The sequence below is a fragment of the Mirounga leonina genome, unplaced genomic scaffold (assembly GCF_011800145.1).
Source record: "Mirounga leonina isolate KUSES-001 unplaced genomic scaffold, KU_Mleo_1.0 Mir_177, whole genome shotgun sequence".
NCBI lineage: Eukaryota > Metazoa > Chordata > Mammalia > Carnivora > Phocidae > Mirounga > Mirounga leonina.
Window position 1 is genome coordinate 2102618 of NW_023270459.1, and position 18793 is coordinate 2121410.

General features: G+C 53.9%; 1 protein-coding gene across 3 annotated transcripts in view; it reads right to left on the reverse strand.

The window, feature by feature from the left end:
• Window positions 1-18793, reverse strand: part of SIPA1L3 (signal induced proliferation associated 1 like 3) — a 227363-nt gene that overhangs the window by 71259 nt on the left and 137311 nt on the right. For all 3 annotated transcript variants that reach the window (XM_035023460.1, XM_035023459.1, XM_035023461.1), the window contains 4 exons: window positions 11108-11296; window positions 10065-10239; window positions 6701-6804; window positions 4283-4440 (listed from right to left, as the gene is read on the reverse strand). In XM_035023460.1, the coding sequence (XP_034879351.1) occupies window positions 4283-4440; window positions 6701-6804; window positions 10065-10239; window positions 11108-11296 (626 nt within the window). The remainder of the gene's footprint in view (window positions 1-4282; window positions 4441-6700; window positions 6805-10064; window positions 10240-11107; window positions 11297-18793) is intronic.

The following is an 18793-nucleotide window of genomic DNA, read 5'->3' on the forward strand; positions in this document are numbered from 1 at the left end:
GGGGGGGGGGGGGGGGGGGGGGGGGGGGGGGGGGGGGGGGGGGGGATCCAGGAGGGCCTCTCTGAGGAAGTGATAATTATGCTGGGATCTGAGGCCGAGTGGGAGCCAGAGGAAAAGCTGAGGGGAGGACCGTGCACGCAGTGGGTACAGCACGTGCAAGCCCTGATGGGGAAAGATGAGGCTGGGGTGGTCGGAGTCCAGAAGCGAGGAGCGGGATGGGAGCCAGGCATCGCAGGGCCCTGACGGTGTGTTAGCACTTTTCATCTCAATCGTGAGAGCAAACGATCCTTTAACCATCTAGACTCGCTATTCACTCTCTGCACCCCCCGATCTGGTCTCTGCCATTCTCTGCCCTGCTCAGTGCCCTGGAAGGTGGGTTTTTGCAGGCGGTCACCTTCACCTGGCTTCCCATGCCCTCCGGCTTCCAGTGAATTCCGCCAACAGGAAGCGGCAGCAGGCGACAGGAGCGGACAGGAGAGGGAGGTTGGCAGATGGCGTTCTCTTTGTGGCCTTCTTGCTGGCCTGGTGGCAGCGGCTGCCGTCCTTGATCCTTCAAGTCACAGCCATAGCTCCTGTCTGGTGGCCCCTCTCCCAGAGCCATAGCTCTCTCTAGCTTCCAGAAACTTCTCTCATCCTCTCCAACCTCATCAAGCCCAAAGGGCTGCGTGATGGCTCCCTGCTGCTGCTGGCCCCTGGACACCTCACTCTCCTGTACTGGTTCCCTTAACCTAGGCCCGCCTGTGAGTAGCCTGTTCATTCACCCTGTTAAAACCCAAGCGGGGCATCTGCCTCTTAACAGTCCATGATGGACACAGGTGCTAGCAACGAGTGACCACCAGACTGACGATCTGCAAAGATCACCATGGCTGCCCCATGAAGAAAGGACTGGAAGGGACCAGAGCACAGGCAGATCATCATTGAGGAAGCTCCTGCACACCCCAGACAGGTCAGGCCAGATCCCTTGCCTGCTACCTCCACTGTTCATGGTCCAACGACCCTTCCCCAGTTCCGGAGTGCTATGTGGGCAGGTGCCACCTGGAGCTTAGCTGATCCCCCAGCACCAGCACAGCTGTTCACTACTGATTAAAATAACGACTTAGGGGCCCCTGAATGGCTCAGTCGTTAAGCATCTGCCTTCGGCTCAGGTCATGATCCCAGGGTCCTGGGAGCCAGCCCTGCATCGGGCTCCCTGCTTAGTGGGGAGCCTGCTTCTCCCTCTCCCTCTGCCCCTCTCCCTGCTTGTGCTCTCTTTCTCAGATAAGTAAAATCTTTAAAAAAAAAATGACTTAAACTTGAACAGACCAAGAAGAAACAGTTCTATCAATGCACAGGAGGTTTTCTAGAGGCTTGACCGAAAAAGGCATTTCCCAGGGGTGAGGTTCTTTGAAGGCCACACAAACCAGGTGGGTTTTCTTCTGTCCAAAACCATGTGGGCAAGGCCTTGCCTACAGTGCGGGGTGGGGGGTGGGGGATTTGATGACTTGGCCAGTTTTTCTAATTCGTGGTGTGTCCACACTGTACTTTACAGATGTGAACAGCTTTGCAACTTCTCCAGTCAGCACCTCACTGCTTAGAGTGACAGATTTTGGTGTTTCCCATAGTCCTGATCCACGATTTGAAGAATCATGAAACTACAAGCTGCTGAAGCTTTCTGGACAAGCAGAACGGCTGGTCCCTTACGTCCCAGCAGGTGGAACTGGGTTTTCACAGCCCCCAGGCCGCAGGGACGACGGCGTGCCCCTCAGAAATGGCGCACTTGGAACCACAAAGACAGCACCTCGCTACACGACCAGGAGATGGCGTGACACCAGGCCACCTGGTCGCTGTAGCTCAGGAAGTATTTCCAGAATACTCACAGTTATTCCTTGAACAATTATTTCCTCAGGGCCTATGATGTTTGGGCCAGGCATCTGTCTGGTCAGCAAAAATGTCTTTAGGGCCCACTAGATGGCAGGCCCCGTGCCATGACAGATACACGGAGGGGCATGTGACACAGGTTTATCCTCAAAGGAGGCCAGGGACACACCAAGAAGTCATTTTTACAGCATGACGGGTGCTGTGATGGAAATGTATTTGGGGACATGGTGGGGAGGGGCGGGGGGGCAGGGTGTGGTCTGTCTGGGGACCAGCTGCCTGTGGGGAAGGAGGGGGGGCAGCTTTGGTTGTGTCTTCAGCATTTTCTTTCTTTAAAAATAAAGAAAAGAGAGCTGAAGCAAATATGGCAAAATGTTAACATCTGTTAAATCTGGTGGTGGGCACATGGGTGTCTGTTATATTATTTTCTGCGCTTTTAAGAATGTTTAAAATATTGCATAATAAAAATATTTTAAATTGTAAAAAACAAGAAGGGTTTAGGGACGCCTGGGTGGCGCAGTCTTGATTTCGGCTCAGGTCATGATCTCAGGGTTGTGAGATCAAGCCCCGCAATAGGCTCTGCGAGCAGCAGGGTGTCTGCTTGAGATTCTCTATCTCCCTCTGCCCCTCCCCGCCGGCTCACGCGGGGTGCTTGCTCGATCTCTCAAATAAATAATCTTAAAACGAAACGAAACGAAACAAAACAAAAAACAGAAAAAAACAAGGGTTTGTGAATCAGAACAAAGCCAGCATCCTGGAGGCCAAAGGCTGGCCTGGAGAGGCGGGGGGTCGGCCGTGGGTTGCTGTGACAGCCCAGGCAGAAGCAGGGAAGGAGGGGGCCCACCCCACGCCCCCAGCTCAAGCCCTGCCTCTGATGCGAGGAACGTGGGACATCCCATCCCGCGAGCGAGCTCAGGCTCACCCAGCCACAAGACGGAGGCACTTGCGGCGGCCACTTTGTGTCCCAGGAATGAGGAACCGCATGCGCTGCACGGTGATGGAGCCCTCCTCCCTTCTCTGCTTCACCTCACTGACAGGAAAATGGTAGGTTCTGGCAATTCCATCAGGACCACCAGTGCACCTACGCACATACCCTTTGACCCAGTAACCCTGTTTTTAGGAATTTCCCCAGCTGTATACGTGGACGCACGTGCAATGAGAGCAGAAATAAGATTATTCACTGCAGGATGGAGTGGAACAGTGGGTGACAGGACAACCCAAATGCCCATCACGGGGGGAAGAGTCTCGTGCATCCACACGATGGAATGTCGTGCGGTCATAAGGAATAAAAAAGCACTTAATGTACTGGTTTGGGGATCTCAAGGATCGGTGAGCGTGTGTGACATGCTCTGTGTGTATTAACAAGGGGAAAACGAATACTTAGAAGTAGTTACCTGCACATGTATGAAATTTCCGGATGCACAAGAAACTAACAGGGCAACTGGGTGGTGGGGGGTGGGGCAGGGGTGGGAGGAGACTGTGACTTTTTTTTTTGCTTTTTGTATCTTTTGAATTTCAAACCGTTCTCAGCCCATTCCCCAGAGTCTGTGGTGCTGTTCCAGGGACATGTGCTGCCCTTGGCCCGGGCCTAGGTCATCTGTCAGCTGGTTTCCAAGGACTACATCCTCACCCCATACCTGGACAGCTTTCCATTTGGCCTCTGGCTGCTGGCCACTCCCTGGGGTGAGACCTGGCCCTTGGGAGGATGCTGAATGGTCTGAGGCCTGTGGGGCCTGTTGATCTGTGAATTGAAACCTCAGCTCTATATCCAGAGTGGTGCATGCGTGCACACGTGCGTGTCTGCCCTGCCCCCATCCTTCCATCTTCTGATTCTCCTTCCGGCCGTCACTCCCTGTGCTTCAGCCCCTGTGCCTCCCACCCCAACCCTGGGCCTGGTGGTGGTTTCGCTCCACGATGGGCTCCTCACCCCCCAACCAGGTCAGTGAGCCTCAATTCTGGAGCTTCTCTTCCGAGGAAAGCAAAGTCCTCCTTTTGCTGGATTTGCAGCTGGGAGGATGTTAAGCTTAGAGCTGCCAGCAAACGAAGCAATGTACAGGAAAGTGGAGCAGATCGAGCTACGCTTGAACCTGTCGTTTGGGAGAGCCGATATATACAAATGCCTTTCTGCCTTAAGCCAGATCGAGGCGGTGTTGTCACTTGCAACCGAAAGATGCCAGGCAAATACGAATCCCCAATGAAAACTGGGGTGCCATGCCACTTTCTGACTGAGGATCACTCTCTTAGAAGATGTGGGGACGTGAGGACATGTGGGGACGTGAAGCACACACAGGCAGCACTGGAGGTGTCCGCCGGGCCGGCTGCTGGCTCTCTCTGCACGCTGCCTGGAGGCTGGAGATCAGCTGCTGCGACTTCCGGTGCGTGCAGGGGAGGGGGCAGGGGTGGGGGGAGCCGGTGCAGGGGTGCGTACCTGTAGCACACATTATCAGTGCAAGGGTTGTGGGCTCGGACGATGATGAAGACGTGCTGAAAGTGTGAGCGGATGTTCTTGGGGGTGAAAGGCAGCGCCCCTGGCTCCTGGAAGATGATCGTCACAATGTCGTTTCCTATGTGCCTCTTCCTTAGTAGCTGGTAAATGGAAACGGGAGAGAGGAGGGCGGCACAGGTTGGCTTGAGGGCCCATCCTGGACCCTCACAGCAGCCTCCCTGCCACCCCGTGTTCTCACCCCTCCCCGGTGTGGTCCCCACAGGCAGCTAGAGGGAGCCATGGACCTGGGTTGGATCATGTCTCTCCCTGCTCAGAGCCCTCTGGTGGCTCTGCCCCACTCGGGGTAAAAGAGTCCCCAGGTGTTTCATTTGCTGCCTACTGCAGTGTGCTTAGTGCTAAGAGCAGCGTCGGCACAAAGTAGGTGTTCAATTAACATCCACTGGAGGTTCGCATGGGCTGGTGGACGCGGACTTGCTCACGGCCCATGGCAGCTGACCGGACACCACCCACAGAGCCCATCCCAGGCCGCTGCCGCCGTCCCTGCCCCGGACACCTGGGGTGGGAAGGTTGGGGCAGCTGTGGCTTCGGACTGGCCCACGGGAGCCCGGTCCTCTCTCCTCTGTTTCTCACAATCTCTGACCAAGGGACTGTTACCTCTGCAGGTGATGACGTATTCACAGTATTTTACTTATTTGCTGACATTACAGCATTCCTATTTACATGAGTTGAGTCTTTGCGTGACTGTCACGGTCAGGGATCCATGTTGGGAACGTGAGGTCCACAGATGGGCATCCCGTGTAGCTCGACATGAAACGGCCCAGAATGTGGAGTCCAGATACACTTACACCGAGCAGCACGATTCACACTACGGAACTGTTCTTTATGTGTGCTTTAAACCGGTGACGTTGCTAGATAAAGTACCCATTTGCTGTGGCCAGCCCCGGGCGAGGCATCTTACCATCGGGTCTCCGAGGGGCCAGCTCTGTGGAGCATGAACTCATCCTTACCCTTTACTGATAAGAACACTGAGGCTCCCAGTGGTTAAGTGACTTGCCCTCTGTCACACAGTCACGGGAAGAAAGAGCCTGGATTTGAATCCACTTCTGCTTGACTCTGCAACCCAAGCTTTCCCCACCTACCAAATATCCAGCACGAGGGACTGCTTCCTATGCCCCTCCTGGGTGTTGGGCCCTGCCTCGTGCAGAGACCTTTCCCAAGATATGGGTGCCGTTATTCTGCCCATTTTACAGCGGAGGGACCCCAGGCTCAAAGATGCAGGATCACAAAGCTAAGAAGTGGTAAAGAACTCAAAATCAGGGCTAACTCTGAGACCAATGCTCTTACAGAATGCTACCAGGTTAACTTCATGAGATCACTCCGATCCGACCATTTTTGGTCTATATAATCTACAATGTCATCTATACCAATGAAGAAAACAGGCATTTTCTAAACCACAAGTCTGTGGGGTTTCTGTTCTTTAGAAACTAGGAAGAGTTGTCTCAGGACAGAGTCTGCATGGCATGTTCAGGAGAGGAGCCTCATGAAGCAGGCGTTAGCTGCTCTTGCCCACCTAGTACCTTTTCCTCCTTCTTCTGGCAGCCATGTGCGTGCCCTTTGGGAAAGCACCTCCCTGATCCCTATCAACATTTCCTGTTGAGCTGACCCCATTCACCCTCCCTAGGGGTGGGCATGTGCTTCAGGCTTGGCCAGTCAGCTTGTTCCACCCCTGCCCCAGGCCCAGGGACCGGCAAGTGAGTGACTGGTCAACAAAACGTTTCTGGGACACCAGGGAGGCATAGCTCTCTCCCCGGGGGTGGCTCTCCTGGTGGGATGTGAGCAGAGGGCTGCCAGGGGGCATCTTTGCCACTACTTGGGAAGACCTGTGAAGGCCATGATGAAGAAAAGCAGAGATAAGAAATGAAAAGGATTCCTAACACTGAGGCCCTGGATCCAGCCAAACCTAAAGCCAACCCTAACCAGGCACTTGAGAGTTATACCACCTGGTAAGACTCAGTTTTTGCTTATGGCAGTTTGGTTTGCGTTTCTGTTACTTCTGTTGAAATAATGTTGACTGATTCACTCTTCTTTTTCACAGGACCCCTGGTGATGCAAGAGACTGCTAAGTTGGGTAGCTAGATGCAAGCAGGATGGCCAAGGAACAGCTAGAAAAACACTGGTATCAAACAACACCTGATCTAGCCTCCATCCCCCAGGTGACATGCCCATGGTGCGGAGCATCTCCAAGGCCACAGGCCCCCCATCTACTGCACGGGACAGGAGAAGGAGAAGCGATGCCTGCCAGGCAGCCAGCTACCAGCCGCAGGGAAGGAGAGTGACTTGGGGTTCAGTCGTGCATCCACTGGAAATCATGTGGGGGCCCCCGCCCTGGGCCCCACTGACCTGCTGCCTGTTGTTGGGGGTGTAAGGGAGCAGGGTGGAGACGTGGAACATGATCTCGTAGTCCTGGTATGTCGTGTAGAGGGAGTGGGTGCCCGTGGAGTCAGCTGCAACAGAAACACAGTTAGCACCACGTTTCCCAAACCTCTGGGTTTGTGCCACATCCCACAGGCCATCTGCGTTAGTTTTCAGCTTGATGTTTGCACTTAACTCCACTCTTGAAAATTAAATAAATTTAGGTAAAAAGGAAACCTTCTGTTACACACCCAACACACTGGTAAAAATTTAAAAGTCTGACCGTAGCAAGGACTGTTGGGGAATGTAGAGCCACTGGATCCCTTTCTGTGGCTGGTTAGGTGTGTAAATTGGTACAACCACTTTGGAAAACTTAGTAATATCTAGTGATTAAGCCTGAAGATGGGCTTAACTGACGACCCAGCACTTTCTCTCCTAGGATCATAACCTAGAGAAATCGCATACACGTGCCTGGGATAAGGGTAACAAGCACCTTCAAACGTCAGTCAAAAAGATGAATAAACAAACTGGTATACTCATACTGTGAAAAAATACAAAGCCTTGAAATGAGCTGTAGTCACCACACGGGTGAATCACACATATATAATGTTGAATGAAAGACACCAGACACAAAAGCAGCACGTACTATAGGATCCCATTCACATTATGTTCAAAACCAAGCTGAACAAATTAGATCTAGAGATGCATATATAGGTAGCAAAACGATGGATGATAATCATGAGAGTCAGGACACTGGTTGCCCCCAGTGGGAGGGGGTTGTGACCAGGGAGCACATATGATTATTGGCTCCATGCTTCTGAGGGGGAAACTGAGGCACAGGGAGGGAGTGACTTGCCTTAGGTCACACTGCAAGGTGCAGTGGAGTCTGGACTGGAACTCAGGCTGTCTGACTCCATGGTGTTTTTTAACAGTACTCGGTGTGGCTCTTAAGGGTTTCACATTCCTTATAGGAAATAGATCCAAATCCCTAAACTTGGGCCCTGAAGGCCCTGCAGGGTGGGTCCCGCCGGCCTTCCTCACTCCATCCTCCACATTAATTCCCTGGATGACAGCCTTTAGACCTCAGGGCTTTTGCATGTGCTGTTCCTTTCTCCTGGAATGCTTTTCCTGCTCCCTCTTTGCCTCTTTTATTTCACCTCACCCCTCTCAGGCTGTAGGCCATGTTCTCTGGGGGCCCTTCCCCTCTCAGACTTAAGATCAGGTTCCTCATGCACGCTCTATCATCTTGAACAGCTCCTTCCCGCCCAGGGAGGAAGGCTGGCAGGTTTCTGTCGAATGCAGGAGCGAACCCACGAACCACGCTGCAAGGACCTCCAGGGTGTCAGGTTCACCCCAGGAGGCCCATTCATTGGCCCTTTCAGGCACTCGGGGCCACCAAGCTTTATTTACCCGAAGGTGCTGTGGAAACGGGTAGAACTAACCACAAAGACCCTGTTCTTGTGGCCTTACATTCTGGGGAGAAGCTGGGACAGGCGAGGGCACTGAAGCCTCTGTTGGCCGGTGCCAGAGCCAGGCCCGGAGCCAGGTGACCTTCGGGTGGCCGCAAGCCCGGGGCATCCCCATATGGGAGCCGGGGACACTGGCCAAGAGCACCGTGCTCCCTGGGGCCTCCGGAGACAATCTACTTCCCACACAAGCCACGTGGCAGTAGTTGGCACTTGCGTGCTGACTCTCCATAAGGCGCGGCGCTGGAGCCTGATCCTCACAGCAACTCAGGGAAGGGAGGGGGCAACGTAATGGCCACCATTTGGAGAAGGGCGCTGAGCCTCAGGAGCAGGGGGACGACCGCCCCTTTCGCGGTGAAGCAATCACCTGAAGGAATGAGCAACAGAAGCACAGTCCTAATGCTCAACGCTTACTGCGGGCTCCCTGTGCGCCAGGGCAGCTCGGGGAGGCTGGGCAGGCCCGGGGTCCGGCACGGAGTGAGGGCTCGGTATGTTAGCTTCACCACTGTGCTCCCGAGGTAAGCGCCACCTACGAGCCTCACTCGACAGATGAGGAAGCTGAGGCACAGGGAGGCAAGGCTGCCGGTCCAGGATCCCTAAACCAGCGATGGCACAACGATCTTATTCCTCCCACTGCCTCCTTGAACGGACGACAGCCGCAGGCCCCTGCGAACGCTTCTGTCATCTCGCCAAACTCGGTCTCCTCACCTAGGCCTCCCTCTTCCCGATGAGGAAGCCGAGGCTCAGCAAGGCGAGGGGAAGAGCCAGTGATCGGGCCCGGGCCCCATCACAGGGCTTTCCGACTCCGCCTGAGCAACGAACCCAGCAACGCACCCCTCCAAGGACCAGGGGCAGTCAGTCCTTTCCCCAGGGAGCCAGGACGTGACTTCACGACATCGCTCTTCCATCCCCCCGAACCGCCACATCGCTCTTCCATCCCCCCCAAACTGCCACATCGCTCTTCCATCCCCCTGAACTGCCACATCGCTCTTCCATCCCCCCGAACTGCCACATCGCTCTTCCATCCCCCTGAACTGCCACATCGCTCTTCCATTGCCCCCAAACCGCCACATCGCTCTTCCATCCCCCCCAAACTGCCACGAAACACTTCCATCCTATTCGTCACACGTACGCGTCTTATGTGCATATAAGAAGATGTCTGTACAGAAGTGCTAGAACGAACGTGTTGTATCACGCACCCGCCTTAGGAAGCAGACCGCCACCGATACTCCACGATCCTTACCGTTTTCTATTATATCCACCCTCTCCCTGGAGGCAACCACTACCCTGAACGTGGTCGTGTCCATCACCGCCTTGCTCTTCTTTAGAGTTCTACTGCCCAAGAACGACCCCCCCAGACGATACACTGTCGAGTGTGCTTTACAAATAACTGCTGTGTAAAAGGCATCACTCACTACCTGCTCTGTGAGCCCGCTGTCCCCGCTCACCATCAAGCACGCGGCCCTCGTCCAGGCTAACGCCTGCGGCTCCTGTCATCGCTGTCACTGTCACACGGCACTGTGCCGCACGAAACACCACGTTTCTGCCCGTGCGCGCTGGGCGCCGTGTAGGTGCCGGCGGTTATGAACCCTCAGGACATGTCCCAGCGCAGTGTGTGTGTTCGAGTTCTCAGAGGACGCGTCTGGGAGTGCGACTGCTGACTCCCAGAGGAGGTGCACCTGCAAACTTTACTAGAATATGCCCTACTGTTTTCCAAAGTGGTTGCACTATCCACGTCCCCGTCAGCGGAGGCTGAGAGCTCCCACTGCCCTGCGTCCTTACCCCGCTATCACCAGGCCCTGTGACTTCTGCCCCCGGGGTGGGGGTGCAGTGGTGGCCCCCCGCGATCTACCCGGCTCCCCCCACGAGGCCGCCGTGCCACTTACTCTTGACATCCAGCTGGGCGGCGTACTTGGTGAAGCCCTTCAGGCAGACCTTCTCCCCGATCAGGGCGAGGAACTCCTCGAAGGCGGGGCCGGCCTCCTCGTTGTTGTACATCTCCTCCTCCGAGCTCTGGCCGGCCTTGCAGTAGAGGATGCCCACTTTGTGCTTCCGGCACAGCTGCAGAGGCGAGAGCAGCTCTGTGAGGCGGGCCCGGCGGGGACGTCAGAGGGAACGGAACAAAGGGGCTTTCTCAGCCGTGGCACCCAGGGAGCTGCCGGGGTCCCACAGCCATCCAGCACCACAGCCAGAGAGGAAGGAGAGAGGCGCAGGGGGCACGTCCCCGTTGTCCCTCTCCCTCCTTCCCATTTCAGAGAGGCACAACGAAGTGTCCGTGCAGCGGGCTCCTGTTCTCTCTACAGAGGGCCACACCACTCTCTCAAGAGTAAGAGACCGTGGCCTTGGCTGGCTCCCATAGCAGGTAGCCTGGAACTGGCTAAGATTCTGCAAAAGGAAATTCTCGAGGGCTCAGGGCTCAGCACAGTCAACACTGTTTTTAGGGGGTGGGCCTCCAATCGCATGTTTGTTCTGTGTCTTGCTCATTCCCCTGGTCACAGGGGACTGGACTCTGGACAGACACCTGACCTAAGTGTGGGCCAGTCAGAGGCTCTCCTGGGACTGACAGTCAGCCAGCTGGGGTCTGCAGGTAGCTGTCATTCTCGAAGTCACTCTGGGAGCTGTGGGAGGGTGGCGAAGCAGAGGGAGCCTATGTGCAGAGAGGGGGAGGGAATACCAACACGAACACGTACACGTGCGCACGCACACACACACACACCCCAGTGGCTGTCTCATCCTCATTTTTCTCCTGAGAACCCGGCACATCCCTGCTCTTGGCACCCTTGGTATTTGACAAGAGATCCCTCCTTTTACTGAAACTAGCTTAGGTGGGTTTCTATTCTGAAAAAAAGAAAAAAAAAAAACAAAGACCAAGACAGAAAGAGGTACTAGGATGGATTGTGGTGGCCCCCCACGCTGGCCCCCAGCTCACCCCTTGCTCGTCGAGCTTCAGCAGCTGCTCGGTCACCTTGGGAGTGTTGAGAGCCAGCCGCAGGCAGTGGATGTTGAGCTCGGGGATGACATACTCCAGGGCGTCCTTCAGGGGTAGGCCCCGCCCTGTCCCGTGCTTCGTCGCGGTGGGGGTGGCGTCCTCCAGGATAGAGCCCCGCAGGGTGATGAGCTGTTTCAGGGAGAGAAGGGCAGGTTAGGAGGCTCTTGGGACCTAGGAAGGGAACAGAGTCCTGTTCTCAGAGCAACATGTGCGATGGTCCGAAGTTTGGGCCCCAGGGCCAGCCCTGGGTTTGGACCAGGACTTGAACTTGCTGCCTCTTCCCTGTGTGATCATGAGCGCCTTCAAATCTCTGGGCCTCAGCTTCTCTTTCATGAAATGAGTACAGTGACGGCATCACAGCCCCGAAAGGTGCCGGGAGGACTAAGCTGATGAGAGCACACCTTCGTCCGTTCACCAAATACCAACTGAGCGCCCCCGAAGTACAGCCCTGTTCTGGGTGCAGTGAATGAAACAAAGACCCCTGCCCCCACCCAACTGGCATTTAAGTGGGGAGACAGATTATGTCAGGTAGTAAGAAGTATAATGAATAAAACAGGCTCCATAAGGCGAGCACTCAATGAACACTCTGCCTTCGTTCCAGTATGTGTCAACGTATTACCATGGTTGGTCTGTGGTGGGGCCCAGGGATGTGTACGTGTGCATCTATGTATTCAGATTTATACAGCTGTGTATTTACACACATGTGAGCACACTCACGCACACACATAATCTTTTCAATGCCACTCAGGATTCTGATGGGTAGCCAGGACTGAAAACCTGAGTCAGCCAATCACGGCCATCTCATTCCCCTTTCCCAGATGGTGCTTTCCAAGTTTTTCCTATAGTGGGCCACATGATTAGCTCCAGGTAATGAAACGTGAGGGGCATTCAGCTTGGGAAGGACTTCTGGGGACATCTGTTTCCCTTAGTTAAAGGAAAGTCTTTCCACCTGCCCATTTCTTCTTGTTAAGGACACTGGTGTGAGGATAAGATGTTTGGAGCTGTGGCTTATGATCTTATCATCATGAGGAAAGAGACAAAAAAACCACAGAGAAGTTTATCTCTGCAGTTGCCTACCTCCAGACTTCTCATTAGAGAACTAAAGCAACCCTCTATGTCTTCTAGCTATGGTTAGTCAGGTTTTCAGGTTTACAGACAAAGCAGTTTCTGACAGACCTTTATAACAAAGTCCCATTTGTGAAGGTGCTATATTCCAGGTACAAGAGTAATTATCTATTTCGATGTATAGGTCTGTTCAGGGGAGGTTTTGTTATCTCCATTTTACAGATAAGAAAACTGAAGCTCTGGGGTGCCTGGGTGGCTCAGTTGGTTGAGTGTCCGACTCTTGATTTCGGTTCAGGTCATGATCTCTCTGGGTTGTGGGATCGAGGGCCTCGTTGGGCTCTGCGCTCAGCAGGGAGTCTGCTGGACATTCTCTCCCTCTGTCCCACCCGTGTGCACACATGTGTGTGCTCTCTCTCTCTCAACAGATAAATAAATAAAATCTTAAAAACAAAAACAAAAACTGAAGCACTGAGAGGTTAGGTGCCTTCTCTAAGGTCACCAAAATTAAGTGACTGAACCAGGATTCCAATGCAGCCCTGACTTTTCCAAAACTCATGACCTTTTTCTTTGAAGGTTTTTAATTTTTTTTTTTTTTAACCGGGAAGTATAATCCACATACAGAAAAGCACGCAACATATGTAAGCATAGCTAAAGGAATTACCACCGAGTGAACACCTAGGTAATCACCACCAAATCAAAAAGATAAATATTTTCAGCCCCCCAAATCCCTTCTCCTCCTCCCCAAAGGCAACCCTACCCTGACTTCTAACTCCACAATTTATTTCTGCCTGTTTTTGAGCTTCATGCTGTTTGTATTCTTTTGTATCTGGCTTATTTCTCTCAATGCTTTGCATACGAGATTCGACCACGCTGCTGGGAGGAGCTGATGTTTTGCCACAACAGATGTAATCCATTCTACCGCTGAGCACAGAAACTGCTTCCAGTGCTGGGACAACTATGAGCGCTGCTGTTAGGAACACTCACAGAAGCACCTCGTAGTGCACACGAACACATTTTCTTTTGGGTTTATACCCAGGAGAGGAACTGCTGAGTCACCTGGCATGTTAATCTTCAATTTTACCGAAGTTTTCCAAGTGGTTGTACCAATTTACGCCCCGCTTACCCTGAGAACCCCAGCTGCTTCGTGAGCCTGTTGCACCAGCTCTGGCTTCTATCCACAACGTGAGCTGGCCATCAGGTGATGCCATGGGCAGGGCCAGGCCCTGCAGCTCCAGCGCCCCCCAAGACAGCACAATGGGGGGTCTGCAGCAATACCAGTAAAAATATCCTCCCTGAGGCGATTGTTGTAAGCACCCAGAACACACTTGAGGCTATGGTTTAAAGACTAAGGAGGATCAGTGGTAACTGGAAAAACATGCTGGCCCTAAGTGACCATGTTGACACAGGAGGTGGCAAAAACAATGTGTCATGACGTCGCCTCTAAGCATACAGCCCACCCTTTCCAAAAAGGACCTGGGCAAGAGGCATGCACGGAAGGAATGGAATGATGATCTCGTGTTTGGGAGTTCCTAGTTCTGGCCCCAGTAATTAATAAACAAGTACTCTCTTATCATGATCTTGAAACAGATCATGAAAAGCAATGACGACGGGTGCTTTGCCCTGCTGGTCTGGGAAGCCCTGGGACAGTGGGTTTCAAAGAACGCACCAACAGGATCGGGGTGTTTGTATCCTGCTGACACTGGCCCACAGCGCCCTCTGCTGGGCCCAAGGGGAAGCGTGGTCCTCCACCTCATTCTTTCTCCCACACTAGAGACAGGTGGCCCCTCTACATTCTGGTTCTGAAGACTTAACCAAAAGCCACGACCTGAAAAGCTCCCAGCCTTTCCTTGTCTGCTGGGGATAATAAGTAGGGCACTGGCAGGATGCAACGAGTGGCCAGCCATCTCTAACCTCCACCTGGTCCTGTCCACCGTCATCACCTACCTGGCCTATGATAATAGCCCTACTCCTGGTCTCCCTGCTCCCGCCCCGCTGCTCCCCCCTCCCCCCCGCCAGGTCCATCTTTCCCACAGCGGCTTGAGTCAGACCACACCTCTCCTCTGCATAGAATGGGCTAGTGGCTTCCCATCTCTCTCCAAATAAAATCTATACACCCTGCTCAGGCTGAAAGGCCCTGCGTGATCTCACCCTCAATGATACCTGTCATCATCTTACGGAGGATAACCAGTCAAGTGAGCCATAAGAAGACCTCAAGGCCATGTAAGCCGGGAGGTTTTGATTTGCACCGGTTGTTCAATGTTGGCTCCTGACTCAGATGCATCCCCTTCTCTGTTGGGCAGCGGGTGCACCCGTCAGGAACGTTTCCTGGGAAGTCACTGAGGCGTCTGTCTGCCTGGGTTCAAATCCTGACTGTACCCTTTCCCTGGCTGTGTGACCCTGGGCAAGATGCTTAACTTCTCTGTGCCTGTTTCCTCATCTATAAAATGGGGATAATAGCACCTACCTCCCAGGCTTGTAAAGATTCAATAAGATAGTCCACGTGCAGTGCTCAGCATTATATACAGTGAGCGCTCAATACATAAGAGACATTATTATGGATACACACGTGTCAAATGTGTTTGTACAAAGGCATATGCATAGTTAATAATTTAAATTTAATCTTTAACAGGAAGATACAGTTGGCTTTTCTCCCCATTTAACAATACTCTTTGGAGATCATTTCTATAAACACACACAATCAGAGCTACCTCCTGAACACAAACGAGGTCCTAGTCAATACACTGTTGCTCCTTGCTTTTTTCACTTAATAGGAGACTCTCCCTTTTCTACTTCGTACACTTATATACTTAAATTCTTAATGAGTGACTATTATTTTTTTTTTTTAAAGATTTTATTTATTTATTCATGAGAGAGAGAGGCAGAGCGAGAAGCAGGCTTCCCGCTGAGCAGGGAGCCCAATGCGGGGCTCGATCCCAGGACCCTGAGATCATGACCTGAGCGGAAGGCAGACGCTTAACCATCTGAGCCACCCAGGCGCCCGAGTGACTATTATTTTTTAAATTAAAAAGAAAAGACAAATTCAAACCTCTAACCCTAACAAAACCGAAGCCTGTCAAAAACTCGTGTTTGCTGGGCTAAGGGGAACCTGTTGGGTCAAGAGACTAGACCGCCCCTGGCTGGCTGGGGTTCCCTGTGAACTGGGAGGGAGAGGCCAGCAAGGGGCTCGGGACGGGGCAGCCCTGGCCTGGGGCTCGTCCTGTCCAGGCTGGGGGGTGGGGGGGTGCTGATGTTCAGGCGTGAGGTGCCAAAGCCCAGCTCCCAGTCTGTCCCTGCCCTGGTGGGAAGCTCAGTGCTGCCAATGCTCACAACCCATCTGCCGGGAGATGGGGACCCACTTGACTGTCTGCTTGGCGGCCGGGGGTGGCCATCTGGGGCAGGCCGGCCTGCTGGCTCGGTAAACAGCCTGAGCCCTTCACTCTGGACCCCACACCTCGGTTTACAGGAGCCTGAGATCTGTGCATGTGGACAGGAGGACAGAACTCTGCCCGTGAGCTCAACCCTCGCTCCTCGGCACGGCCACCTCGTGGGGGAGAGCGACAGCCAGGGCACTCACTGCCCTGCAGCCTTGTGTGCCGATGCAAGAGAACCTTCGGCCGCTCCCGGAGATGGGAAGCAAACAGCACAAAGCCTATTTACAGATGAAAAAACCGAGAAGCCCAGAGGCAAAGCCATCTGTCCAAGGTCACGTGGCCAGTGAGTGGCAGAGCTGGACCAAAACCAGGGCTGTCTGTTCCCAGAGCCAGAATTCAAACTCGACCCAACAGGCAGGGTGCCGAGCGGTTAAGAGCCTGGGCTTGGGGCTTGGGGCTCGGGCCCCGGGCAGCCTGGGTCCACGTCCTGGCTCTGCCACTGGGGACCCTGACAAATGATGATCTCCCTGGGCCTCCATCTCCCACCCTCACCTGCACAATGGGAACAACGGGACTCACATCATGAGACTGTTGAGAGGACCTGAAGGCTCCACGCACACGCAACACTTAGGACAGTGTCTGGCTGTGAGTATTAGCTATTATTGCTGCTGGATGCGTGACTGTCCGCCCTGCTGCCACCACAGGAAGGGCTCGAGCAAGAGGCGAGGCAAACCTTGCTGGCCGCTGCCCTCCCTTCAACCCCAGATGAGGAGGTCCTCAGGCCCGAGTGCCCAGTAGGGCAGCTCCACAAGGAGTCGGGCTCAAGGCTGAGGCTGTGGGGGCAGAAAAAGGCCTGCCTGGAATGTGACATGGGGACAGCAGACGGAGACTCCCTGCCAACTAACTTCACTGGGCTCCCCCCGAGTGCCAGGCCTGGCGCTGCCTGTATGTGTAACCTCGGGGCCCACACCACGGTCCTGTGAGACTGGGATTCCCAAGGGGGCAACGGAGGCTCTGAGGGGAGAAGCCAGGGGCCCACGTTCACAGCGGGTGGGCGGCCAAACTAGGACTCCATACCAGGTCTCCAATGTGCCAGACACGGTCCTGCCTCAGGACCTTTGCCCTGGCTGTTCCCTCGGCCCGGAATGCTCTTGTTCCAGATGTCCACATGGCTCCTTCTCTCAACTCCTTCAGGTCATTACTCAAATGTTCTCTTCCCAGTGAGACCTCCCTTGACCATTCTGCCAAAAAAAACTGAACCACCCCTCACACTTATCTCTTCCTTGCTTTACTTTCTACCTTGTCATCGCTTACCACACTGTATGATTTACTAAAGTATGTGTGTATTGCCTGCCTCCCCGACGAGGGTGTAGTCCCACAAACATCTCTGCTGCCTCATTCACTCCTGTGCTCCCAGTGAGCAGCGCAGGGCTGGCAGATAGCAGGGCCGAGTGAACGAATCCCAGACCTGCGGCCCTGAGCCTCAAGAGCCTCACCCCCACCCCGGGGAGGGCTGGAGGCAAGTTTTGTGGGTGTTGGGGCTCGGAAGTGGATGGAAGCAGGCAAGGCACTAAGCCGGTTTCAAACTTACTGAAGAGCAACCACAGCAAAAATGTTACTCCCCGACCTAGGATCCCTTCACCCAGGTCTCAGGAGCCCCGGTACGTGCGACGCAGGCTGGTTTTTTAAAAAATTCGTTCTCTGTATTCCACTTTTATTAATAAAAACCACCACCACCACAGCGCTAGCACCAAGGTGAGTTCGTAACTCAGCAGTGGGTCTGTCGGGGAGACTGAGCCGAGTCAGCGGGATCCCAGAGGCAGCTGAGTGGGGGCCGGAGAACAGGCGGACTCCGGAGGGTGCTTTGGGCAAGTTCCTTAACCTCTCGGGGCCTGTTTCGTCTTCCAGAAATGGGGCAAACGGTGCCTTCACCATGGAACTGTCAGGACATTTAAGTGCGTGAAGATACACGAAGGGTAAAGCTGGTACATGACACAGCGTTAAGGAGATCGGCAACATCAGAGTCATTGTAACAAATATTATTTATTCCTGTTTGATTGTTGTCATCTCACCCAGCAGTTCCCTGGATGTCATGACACAATCTGAAGCAGTGTGAGCTGTCACCTCACCTTCTGCCCTGGTGTGCATCTGGCCATAAAGGTAAGGAGAGTGGGGAGGGGGCTGGGAGGCAGAGGGGCTGGTGACCACCTGTGGTCGGGGGCATGGGGTTTGGGGGCCACCTCCTTTAAATTGCCACAAAGCCTCAGTGCCATCCCATTCCTCCTCAGCGAGAGGGTCGTCATGAGGGGATGGGCTAGGGCCCTTGGTACAGCATCTGCCAGTCTGGATGACGTCCAGGCTCGGCTGGCCCCACACCCAAAGCCCCTGGCGGCAGCGGCCTGCTGGGTTCCCACGTCTGGGCAAAGGCCAGGAACAAGGGAGACGGGGCAAGGCAGGGCTGAGGGAGACCCATTTTGGGGGGCCTGTCCAGATGACTACCACCCCCTTTCTGGAAAGGTGGTCCTTACTTGGGTCTTTTGGAAGTCTCTATTGTTTTTGCTAGCCCAGCTCCCCTCTTTTGGCAGAAGAACTCCCCAGCTGCCTCCTCCAGGTGGGTCTGATAGAACTGTCAATCACAGTGTCCTGCCCTGCCCCCAGACCCAGTGGAGCACATGTGATCCAAGCAGAGCCAATCCGAGTCCTCCCACAGATTTGGCAGCAAATATTTCCCCTGTGGAGGAGAACGTATAAAGATGCAGAAGAGCTGAGCCACCAGTCTCATTTTCCCATGACATAGAGAGAGCTTGCTGGTGGCAGAAAAGAGAATGACATTCACAATGCAGAAAAGAAGCAGAGCTTAGAGGAGCCGAGCGGTCAGAGGGCAGAATTCTGGTGACATCATTTGAGTGCCTGGATCCAGCTATGCCTGAAGCTAGTCCTACCCCAGATTTGCAGTTATATGAACCAATGAATTCTATTTCTGGCTTAAACCAGTTAGAACTAGATTTCTGTCCATTACAATTCACCCTAATTGATCAGGGTGCCCCTAGCAGGCCTTGTTCCCTAGCCACAGCTGATATTTAATCTAGGCAAAGACCTACGACCAACCCAGAACAACGGGTTTCTCTACTCAGACTTGAAAGCACCGGGAGTGTTGTGAGGTGAACGGTGTTGACAGCAGTGGCTGCTG